At 39.2% G+C, this 11,685-nt stretch overlaps 1 protein-coding gene across 1 annotated transcript in view; it reads right to left on the bottom strand.

Annotated features, from left to right (window-relative positions):
* The window catches only part of LOC101861115 (centrosomal protein of 290 kDa), a gene marked incomplete in the record, with an annotated part of 63,803 nt that overhangs the window by 29,550 nt on the left and 22,568 nt on the right, over positions 1-11,685 (bottom strand). Inside the window, 14 exon segments of the mRNA XM_005095958.3 lie at positions 121-323; positions 979-1,111; positions 1,803-1,900; positions 2,762-2,822; positions 4,117-4,313; positions 4,964-5,075; positions 6,111-6,284; positions 6,802-6,882; positions 7,225-7,374; positions 7,742-7,834; positions 8,448-8,573; positions 9,199-9,348; positions 9,710-9,874; positions 11,136-11,194. Coding sequence (XP_005096015.2) covers positions 121-323; positions 979-1,111; positions 1,803-1,900; positions 2,762-2,822; positions 4,117-4,313; positions 4,964-5,075; positions 6,111-6,284; positions 6,802-6,882; positions 7,225-7,374; positions 7,742-7,834; positions 8,448-8,573; positions 9,199-9,348; positions 9,710-9,874; positions 11,136-11,194 — 1,802 coding nt within the window.

Below are 11,685 nucleotides of genomic sequence, written 5' to 3'. Positions count from 1 at the left end.
AACAACAACAACAACAACAACAACAACAACAACAACAAATTGAGGAGGGGAGGAGGAGAAGGAGGAGGAAGAGGACAAAGAGAAAGAGTAGCCTAATACATCATAAACATAAAACCTCACCTGCAGGGAGCGGCGCAGGTACCTGGACTTGCCCTGCGCCTCTTGCTTGTTGTGGTAGATGGTCTGGTCCTTGTCGTCAACTCGCTGCTCCATGCGAAGGGCCTGGGCCTCCAGCTTGGTCACTTTCTTCTGGGCCTCCTCCAGACGCTTGACCGCCGAGCCCTCGCTCACCTGGAGCTGGACGATGTGGCGGTGAAGCTTGCCTGGCCACAGAAACCACAGACGTGTCGGGAAAAAGTTTGTACAGGTCTTTCGGCATTTGTATCATGCATCTAGAGGCGTTACGAGAGAGTAACATACAAAGAAAAGAAGAAGTAGAGATAAGGAATACAGATGGGAAAGAAAGGAGCAAACCACACACCTTCATGGAAATGTCGTAGGTTTTTTTCAGTGTGGGGGGGGGGGTTGTTCTTTTAGTACAAGTTTTACATGCATTTACAACACAATTAGGATAATAAGTGCCTAAGATTAGAGGTGTCTCTAGAGAGTAACACACAAAGGAAAGGAGTCGAGATAAATGTTTGATAATAAAGAAGGAGTAAAATACTCCAGAACGGCTTCCAACCACTCACCTGGAAAGTTTTTACTGCACCAGTGTAAGTGGTAGCTGGGACAGATGTAGAGAGATAAGGATACTTGCTTAACAGACAGAATGTGTTTGTTCTATTGCACACAATGAACACCAGTCACCTGTCACCATGGGAGTATTGAATCGGTTCGTGCCCTACACAACCGGGCCTTATCTCACAAGAAGAAGGTAAATTGAAAAGAACATGTTTTAAAATGTCTCAAAAGCTGTCACTACAATACTTAGGGAACTTCTTTTCCTGCAAAAGCCAAAGAATGTCACAGACTTACCTATGATCGTTTTCTCATCACTCTGCACCTGAAAGTCCAGCAGCTGTTGTCTCATGGAATGAAATTCTTTCTCCCGAGAGAGATTCTGAGTCTCTAGAGTCTTCACTTGTGTCGAAGCGACCTCAGTAATTTCCTGAAAAGAACGGATTTTGATGATTGCCAATGTTTTAAGCCCCATCGACACAATTTATATCATTTTGGAGGCAGGCTGCATCAACCCTGCCTGTCAGGGCCAACTCAGGGAGAGAGGGATACAACATCCCAGCAGACCACCTGAGATACTCAACAAAATTCTCGCTAAACAGGAATATAATTCACGCCTTCTGCATGCAACGGTGAAGCACCTCACCACTGCATCACAGATGGTGGTGGAAAGAAAAGTCAAGACTGTTGAAGTACAAAGCTAGTGCCAAACAATCTTTTCATTGTTTCTTTTGTGTGTGTGTGTGTGTGTGTGTGTGTGTGTGTGTGTGTGTGTGTGTGTGTGTGTGTGTGTGTGTTCGTGGGTGTGTGTGAGTGAGTGTGTGTGCGTGTTATGAGTTTAGAATGCACTTTGCTCTTTTTGCTTTTAATTTCAGAGTATTAACACCAACAACAAAAAATTGGAAAAAACAACAACTGTGAAAGCTTAGAAGAAGAAGAACTGAGACTGTACTGATACCCAAGCAAACAGTGTTGTCAAACAACTTTTACACTGGAAAATCTAAAGTTGTCCAAATTTTGCAGCAAAGGTCGCAAACACTGCTCAAAGGAAAGGATAACTCAACAACCCACCTACCACCCCTAGCCCACCCCAAACGTCCACTAAAAGCGAAAAATGTTACCTTGAGTTTGGAGATCTCTTGCTTCAGGGTCAGCTCAGATTCTTCCAGGGTAGCAATCCGCTTGCGGTCAGCATCACTTACACTTTTTGTGACTGAGTCTGATCAGAGGACAAACAATAAATATACTGTGACAGCATTCTTAGAAAATTAACATTTTATAAATTTTTTTAAAATGAAGGTACAGTCACTTTATTCTAAAAAAAAGTTTTAAAAGAGGAAAAATGAAGTAAAAAGTAAAGTTTAGAATCTATTTTCATTGACGATGAGATTCGGGAAAATTATCATTTATAATAATATTTTCCCTTTTCCAACCATAAATTAAAAGATCTTGGGTCAAAAATATTGAAACCTGAGTGTATGGATTCTTATCTCTATAAACTTCCTCTCATGATACCATTAGATCACTTGATACTAAGCTGGGCTATGAAGTAGATTAGTGTTTGTCAACCTCTTCATTGCCAGCACCCACTTTTGCCTTCTTCAAGAGGATAACATTTTTATAACACCCAACTAACGTGTATTTCAAAGTGGGGCATGAAATAACACCTGTCACTATCCGGATGATCCCAACCACCAACAACAATGTCCAAAATGCACATGTATGAGTGACATCGCCCAGACTGGCAAGCACTGTTGATGATCCAGACTCAAATTCCAAAAGGATCGTTCTTAAATTTTGGATTTTTTGGCTCCCCATATACTTGACTCCATCTTATCAGAGCTGAATATAAATTTCTATGGCCCTGCTTCTTAAATAATCTTATAATGTTCAAAAAGGTGTTAAAACCACACAATTACCAGGACACAATTACCATTTAGTAACACAGAGGGGAAAACATGACTGTATTATACCTAGACTTCACCACCTCTCTAAACGGACTGCTCAGAAGACTTCAATAAAAAGAAAGAAGCATGTAGGAATGGCAAAAATATATGAAAAGCACTCAAGACGAACTCACTGCTCAGTTCATCTCTCAGCTCTCTCTCTGTACTTTGCATTTCCAAATTCATTTTTGTTACCTGGAAGGAAAGTACGACAAAGGAATAATTTAATCACAGCTGACGCTGAGCAGCAAATTAGGGTTTTGTTTTGAGTAAACAAAAGCCCATCAACACAGTAACGGTCATTTGGTATCGGGAAAACCAATACAAAAAGACAGGAACAATGAAGGTAAAAAAAACAAAAGTAGGACATACAAATAATGCCCTACAACCACCCACATTAGGTGTCACATTTTTGCCTGCATATGAGCACTTGATGGTATCATAAGAGTTCAGTGCCCTATTAGACATAAAAAGGTCATTTCAAAGGAGGAACACTTTGGTGAGGATTGGAAAATAAAGGAAAAAGAAAGACGCAGAAGAAAAAAAAAAAAAGAAGCAAGCAAGCAGCAAAAATTATAGCCGCAATGACAGATCTACAAAAACCATTTCTATAGAATGAATACAACTTCAACTCAGAGATAACTTAAGAACTCATTCTAATTTCATCAGACCTTCAGTAAGCTGTTCAAATGTACTAAGTGAAAAAGAGCAATATTTTTTAAGAGAAAGAAAAAATGGTTTCATCCTTTTAACAACTGCACCTACATTATGGGTTGTTTTTTATTTTTATTTTTTTTGTAGGGGGGGGGGGAGGTGTTGGGGTTTGTTGGGGTTGTTTTTTTTTTTTGGGGGGGGGGATTGTTCCTTTTTTGAACATTTAGAATTTGAATTGGAACAAATTACTTCTTGAACACATGCAACAGATACCACAAATTAAGAAACTGCATAAAAAGAAATTTTCATAATTTTAAGTTTAGTTCTGAACATCTGGTCGATGGTATCCTAAATTTTCCTAAAAGGGCGTGGAATTAAATCAACAGCTGCTGGCAAACTGCAAATGGTGTGCTGTTTGTATGTTTTGGTGAGACACTGAGGTTTTTTTTGCAACTTGATTAATGATTGCACAGATTTATTCATTTCGGTAAGCCAGTGTAAATCAATTTTCCTCATAGAGATCAATAAAGGTAGATTTCTATTTTACAATGAAATCAACTCAAAGCAAAATATGCGGGACCGTCGATTTTTCTTTAGTTTACCTGTGTTTTGGTTAAAAGAGGTTGAAAAAAATCAGGGACTCTATTTTCTTTCTATTTACCCTCATTTACAGATTAACCTAAGTTGGTTTAAGCTGCCCACTACTGTATTTTATTCTTTTTTATTTTCTTTGACGTACACCGGCAAATTTCTCCATCGTATTTTTATCTTATTTTCTTTGACGTTCACCGGCAAATTTCTCCATAGTATTTTTATTTTATTTTCTTTGACGTACACCGGCAAATTTCTCCTCCAGCTCGGAGTTGCGGTTCTCCAGATCCTGCAGAAGTTGGCGCTGCTGCTGGTACATGCGACTGGCGTGCTCTGCCCGCTGCCGCTCGTTGAGCTCCTTCATCTCCAACATGGTCAGCTTCTTGGAGATGGAGATGATGTCCCCGTCCGTGACGCTCACCTCACTGCCGTCTGTCACTCCTGGGGACAGAGGGGGAACGTTTTCTTTTAAGCAAGAGTTTTACGGCACTTGCAATGTCAATAAGGTCATATAACTGCCGAAGAATAGAGGTGTTACACGAGAGTAACAAACATAAAAAGAAGGAGAGATCAGGGCGATAGATGTTTGATAGGAAAGAAGGAGCAAACCACACCAGAGCGCCCGCCAACCACCCACAGAGGGGGAACGAGATGCTAAAAATGATAACCATAATGATAATGATAATAACGATCACATCTATAGCATTCATTCTCTAGTGGCTCGAGCCGCTTCACAATAAAGTAAATATTGTTTTTCGACTCTCAAGCTAACATAATGACAGGATCATTTAACATACAATAATGCTTTCAAATCACTACAGGAAGGAAAAAGAGTAATAAATCGTACGAATTATTTGATAGAAAGATTGAGGAAAGAGAAGAGTGCCACTGGCAAAGGGGGGAAAAAGTCAATAGGGACACAAGTGTGTGTCTGTGAGTGTGAGGGTTTTTTTGTTTGTTTGTTTTTTAAGGGGAGGGGGACAGAGAGAGAGAGAGGTTTTACTGGCAGGTAGGGAAATAGCTAACAAATCTTAAAAGTCACTTGATAGAATAAGAAAGTCGAGGAAAAGGGCCACATGTAGCCAATCTACCTCTTCTATGAAGCTCTTCCATGGCAGCCTCTAAGGCATGCAGCTTCTCTTTTTCCATGCTCAGAGTGTTCTTCAACTCTTCATTGTCCTGTGTCAGCTGCTTGATCTCAGCCTGAAGGATTTTTTTTTAAAACAAGAATCAAAATTTATTATGTTTAGTTGTTGTTAATGGCAACTTCATAAGTATAGTTTTAGTACAAAATTTACAGTGCTTGCAACACACACAAATAAGTCATTTAAGTACTGAAGATTAGAGGTGTTAGTGGAGTGTAACATACAAAGAAAAGAAGAAGGAGAAATACAGAAAAAGACAACAGACATTTCACAGGAAAAGAAAGAGCAAACAACACCATAGCACCCGTCAACCACCCTCAGACAACTTATTGTATCGAATAACAAATGTTGATGTTGAGAGAGAAGCCAGCAAGCTATGCACATCCACGTGCGGAGATGAAGCTTTTAAATACTCAAAATGTTACAAACTCTTTCTCTGCCAAAATTAGAATCATTCCACTGGCAAAAGGAGAAGACCTAAATCTTCTTAACCTTTCTTCTACTTTCGTTATAAAATATTCTCCACATTGGTCATCATCAAATATTAACAAACTATTATGGCAGTCACAATCACTGCCTATGATCCAGTCGGCAGGGATGTAAACAGGATTTGAAAAAAAAGCCGGAAAATATTTTCCGGCATGTGCACTGACTGAAATAAGAATACAGTGAGACTAAATTATATTTGTTTATTTCCCTCTATTACAGCAAACAATCTCTATTTAGCATATAATATGTATTGTTTATAGCAGACTTTTGTTAAAAGCTGGGGCCCAAATGGCAAGTCCGCCGGAAAAAAAAGAAAAAAGCCAGGAAGGTTCACATCCCTGAGTCTGGGATACAGACCGCCGACAAGAGCTTTCCAAACATTCTGAACCTGGACCAGTATCTCTAGCTGTCCATACACAAGTCACAACCTTCTTGTAACCCCTGCCACCTCTCCATGCCATATATTCTCTGGTCCACCTCTCTTCCTTACAGCAGTCGAGTCAGCATAATAAAAGCCACATTTCACCAGGAACAGATACGGAGAGTAGTGGCCCAGAATAAATGTAGAGAGACTGGAAATAAGTCAAAACAATCAGCAGCTTACCTCTAAACCTTCCAAAGCCTCAGCCTTCGACACCAAGTTGTTCCCCTTTTCCAGAATATCGCGGTACTTCTCCGTCAGGTTGTGATATTGTTTGTTCACTTTCTCCAGATCACTCGCAGGGACAGAATCTTCTAAGGCTTTTTGCAGAGCTGCTATCTTAAAAGCCGACATATCCTGTAGATGTCAGTCAAGGTTTGAGGAAAATAAAAGTGTTGTTTATATTTGTAACAAAGCGCTTCAGATACAGGCTGAGGTCAACAATGGGACTGTTTGTAAAAAACAAATAATTTATTGTCACATGAGCATTTACCTGAACGTACGGAAAATCTTACAGTATAAAACAAAACCAGTAGCAAAAATGACTGTTTGAGATTCATAGATCCTTTTTCGCATTGACAGAAGGAAATAGTATAATAAATAGCCATGAGCTATAAAGTACAGAATTTGGCAGAGACTACATGTGAGTTGTTGTATTGTCCACAATATTAGTGTTTCTTTAGTCCTTAATTGAGGGACATTCAATGCATACTGAAATTAACGTTAAACTGATTCAACACTTTACTTTGGAGACATTCAGAATATATTTAATCTTCACTAAATAAACAAACCGGATTAAGGATGAGCTTTGTCATGAATAAAAATGTCCAATTTGCTTTATCCTTTAACTATTAGAGCAAACGAGCGCACTTACTTTGTATCTTTGAAGGTATCCAATTCTTTCTGTGACAGCCATCTCCATGTGATTCATTTCTGTACGCAGTCGAGTATTTTCCTGGAAGGGAAAACAGAAGAAAAAAATTAGGTTCTTAATGAGTTATGTGGATGACTCTTGGGAGATGTCAAAATATAGCTGGATGTGGCATATTTTGTTTTGTTTGTGGACCATTTATTTTTTTGTCGTGAGTGGTTGTTTTTTTTTTTCTTTGATGGGGAGGGAGGGAGGGGGGAGGATGAAACTCAGGATGTTTTGTTTTCAATAAAACACAAGGCATTCATCTAAAATATCAAAGACAACACATCTTTCACCAGAAAATCTCGTGCAAATCATGAGGCTGACAAAAAAAAACAAATAAAAAACCCGATACAAATTCGCTACATTCTTGCTCGTCTGTACCTTTCGGAGGTGTGACTCGATTTCCTCCATGGTGGTGTGTCGTCTGGTCAGAGCTTTCTCGTTGACCCGCAGCACGGTGATCCGACGTGTCATCTCCGACAGCCGCCGTCGTACTTCCACGTCGTCCTGGGCTAGGGTCTCAACCAAACGCTGAGAAGAAGAAAAAGAACTTCGAGTTTGTAGGTGTTTGAGTAACGAGAAGCACATCGATTTTATAAAGGTCATATAGTGTATGGAAGAAGCAAGACAGACAAATAGAAAAAACAGAGGACATGCAATGCTGCTTGTCCATGTGATATAACTCATTCAAGTGATAAAGTCTTGGTTGCGTGGTCCTCACAAAGAAATAACTTTGACGGAAAACAAAAATAACTTCAATTGAATGCAAAAAAATGTTTAATGAAAACAATTAAAAAATGGCAAGTCAAAGATTATTTACAACCACATATGAATGCACAAGGGAAAAAACAGAAACCACACCACAAAGGCATTCCATCCTGATATAGAAATTACTTACATCAAACTCTTGGATCCTGACCAAATCTTCCTGCTTTTGACCTGACAGCTCTGTCAGTTGTTTGGCCTTTTTCTCCATCTCCTCCTGCCATTCCTAGGGATAGGAACAACAAGTATAGTATTACAGGCTTGCCAAAGTTTTCATAACCCTCTAAGGGACAGCAAAGTTATCATGGCAGAATACACAACAAAAAAAACAAATACAAGTGGGATGGTTTTGGTGTAAGTACCTGGAAATTTGGAACGGTTGGGAAGTCTGGTATTAGTAATGGGGGAGTAAGGATCAACGGGCGAGTGTTGAGTTCCTGCGTGCTGTCGGCATCGCTGACCGCTTATGAAGCCACAGCGCCAGAAGAGAGAGAGAGAGAGAGAGAGTAAGGATCATACAGTTGCATGTGTTTGAGAAGTATTTTGTCAAATTCAGATTCTAAATATTGAGAAAAGCAAGAAAAGATACATAATGTAGGTACAAGTGTTAACAGAATGAAGTGGAATTTCTCCATCCTGAAAGTTTGCTTTCTGGGCTTAGAACATTTGAACAGCTTGCTAACGATATCATCACTGTAAAAAAAAATAAAAAAATAAAATAAAACAATACACAAACAAAAGAATGAATGAATCCTCTTTAAAAAAAACCCTGTAATGCAGGGCCACAGATTCCAATTATGTTTACAACAATGCCAGTATATCTGTACAATAATTTTTACCTTTTTATCCTTGAGGTACTCCTGGTACAGCAAGCCTTGTTGATGTCTCATCACTGCATACTTCCTTTTGTAGTTCTCCAGCGAAGTCTCCATTTTCTTCATCACTGACTCTCTCTGCGACAGTTCCTGATCAAAATTACAATCAAAGCTGCCAGTGTAAGTCAACGAATGTTGAGGTGGAATATAAGTTTTATTTGCAGCACACTATATAGACTAAGTTATTGGTTGTAATAGTTTTTTCTCATCCCATCAACAAATTTTAGATCATTTAGGAGGTGAGTTTCAAACCTGCCTATAAGGACAACCCAGAGAGACAGAAATCAACACCCCCAGCAGAACAGCCAAGATATTCAATAAAAATTAACCCCACTCAGGAACTGAACTCGGGTCTACTACATGCCATAGCTTTGAAGTGCCAAACTACTGTACCACAACTTAGAGTCTCAAACAAAAGGAAAATGGAGTTTGCATATAACAAAAGCAAAGGCAGAATGAACACTGTCAAAACTGGAAGATAGAATCTATAAGGCACATCCTATTTTGAAGCAATGGGCATTTAGGGCAGCAAGACAGTAAGACAGACAAACCAAAGCTACACATGAAATTAAGTAAAAAAGTAGAATTAATCAGAGTCGCAATCAAACCATCCTTATGCACACTAGAAAGGTGACTGACATGCAATAAAGATAAAGAAAGAACAGCCAATGCACACAACAGATCCCCCCCACAAACACACACACACACACTTTACCTGCAGCGTTATGATGAGATGTTCGTTGAGACTGGCTATCACTTCAGTGCTGGACGGGGCCATTCCTTCCGGAAGCTTCATGGCATTGAAGAGTCCGGCACCACCGCCCGAGTCATTCAGCAGGAAGGTGTCCTTCTCCAGCTTCTCAATCTGTACAAACATCAGCATAATTGTCATAAGGAGGAGGAGGAGGAGAAGGAGAAGGAGAAGGAGAAGGAGAAGAAGAAGAAGAAGAAAAAAAAATATCCTCGACTTGATAATAATTATAATAATAATAATAATAATAACAATAATAATTTTGAAAAAAAAACCTGAAAATATAATAGTAAAAACAATAATTATCATAATAATAATAATAACATCAATAATAATAATAATATATAATAAAAATAAAGATAATAATAACACTACCAACAACAAAAACAAATATTAGCATATCAACATAAAAAAAGCATCTTGAAAATAAAAGCACTAAAACCACAAAGAGAAAACAAAATAAGTGCTGACTCACCTTCTCAAAAGCTTTGTCTCTTTCGAGAGCAGCTTTTGTCGCTTCCACTCGGGTTTCTCTCAGCGTCGCACGAAGTTCCTCATTCCTCCCCTTCAACACGTCCACTTGTTCTTTCAAGAAGTAGGTAGTGTCGTAATTACCCAACACTTTCTTCGCTTCAATAGCCTGCGGATATTGTAACATCAGATTCATTCTGAGGTCATATGTTGTTGTTGGCTGTTGCTACTACTTTTGACACACTATCAATGCTATATTTCATAACAGCGTATCTCTTCTCAAGTCATGATGTTATTGTTGTTGTTTTTGCTGTTGTCGTAAGCATTACTCCCAATGCTACATATATATATATATATATATATATATATATATATTGTTTGTTTGTTTAGTATAGGGTTTTACGGCACTCGCAACTGCATATGAGCGCGCGGGACACACCTAATACTTTTTCGTTGGTAGGAAATTTTGAATTTTGCCCGGGTGGCGGCCGAAGCCTACTCTTATCGATTTTAGACCACCAAGGGATCTTTAACTTGCGCAACTTGCACACGGGCCCTCCGAGATTTTTCGCCCTTGTCCGAGAAGGCTAGGTGTAGATCTTTCCTACCAGAAGATCAGGGGTGTGGCAGAAAGACAGCAGTTAGGAGGAGCCAAGGAGTAGCGGTAGAAAGGCTGCAGAAAGAGTCAGGAGCCCAGAGGAGGGGGCAAAGGAGGTGAGGGGGATATATACATATATAGATTAATCGCCATTTCAGCTCCTTTCAACTCCATAAAAGTCATGTAAAAGTTGGGGAAACCTCTTCTCTTCCACCACGATTTCCTGATTTGGAACAATTTTCCAAGGAGAACACAACCCAAAATCTCAATACGATTGGAAACAGTTCTCAAGCCATGGGTAAAATTCCTAAAGAAACAGTACTTTTACTTGGTGGACCTGAGCGAGAACTACTGTTATCCTATAGATTAGAGTACACACCTTAGAGTAAGATAAGACAAGATAGATAAGTTTATAAAGATAAGATAAGATTATACTTTATTATCCTTATGGGAAAATATTTCATGGATGTAACGGAATGTCCTAAAAACAGGGAGATACACATAAAATTTAAGTTGTATATTACTTTCAGACAATGCGGAAAGAAGCATTGGAGAATATTGTAACAACAGGCGAGTTTAATGGAAAGAGAGGCAGAGGTAGACAGAGGTAAAAGATACTGGACAAGATGACAACATGGCTGGGAGCAGCAAGAACAAGACATCATTGCTGCAACGCAAGACAGAGTGAAGTGGAGGTCCATGATCGCCCACGCCAGTCGGCAAGGCATTGGATGATGATGATGATGATGATTACTTTCAGACAAACTTGTAAGAATACAAAGCACAGTACTAATATGCAAGTAGACCAACGTATTGCTAACATAACACTTACAGCCAGCATTCTTTCAATTGCTGGAAACTGCATGGCACTTTTCTCAACTTCCGTACCATCTGAGGATAAAACAACTCAAGATAGCATCACACACGTCAAAGCAAAATGACAACTGAAAGGGTAAAAAGGAGAAAGGTTGGTGATGTACCATGTGAAAAGGTTAATTTTAGTAAGTGTTTTACGGCACTTGCAAAACAATAAGGTCATATAAGTCCCGAAGATTAGAGGTGTTACCAGGGAGTAACAAACACAAAAAAGAAGGAGGGGAGATAAAGACGATAGACATTTGATAGGAAAGAAAAAGCAAACCACATCAGCACCCGCCAACCACCCATGTGAAAAGGTTAAATAAGCACAGGTGGAAATGCTAATGGCTCATAAATCTAAAAGAAAATAGTCCTGTGAAGCTTAATTTTAAACCACAAAACAATACAATGTTTTGTTGAAACTTGCAGTATAAGACCTACACTTACAATAAATGGAAACTTGCAATAGAAGCCCTGCCCTTTATAAATGAGAAAAATAGGTCCCCCCCCCCCCCCCCCCCCCT

The sequence above is a fragment of the Aplysia californica genome, unplaced genomic scaffold (assembly GCF_000002075.1).
Source record: "Aplysia californica isolate F4 #8 unplaced genomic scaffold, AplCal3.0 scaffold00117, whole genome shotgun sequence".
Classification (NCBI taxonomy): Eukaryota; Metazoa; Mollusca; class Gastropoda; order Aplysiida; family Aplysiidae; genus Aplysia; species Aplysia californica.
The sequence above is the reverse complement of the archived record's forward strand: the minus strand, read 5'-3'. Positions and strand labels throughout refer to the sequence as shown.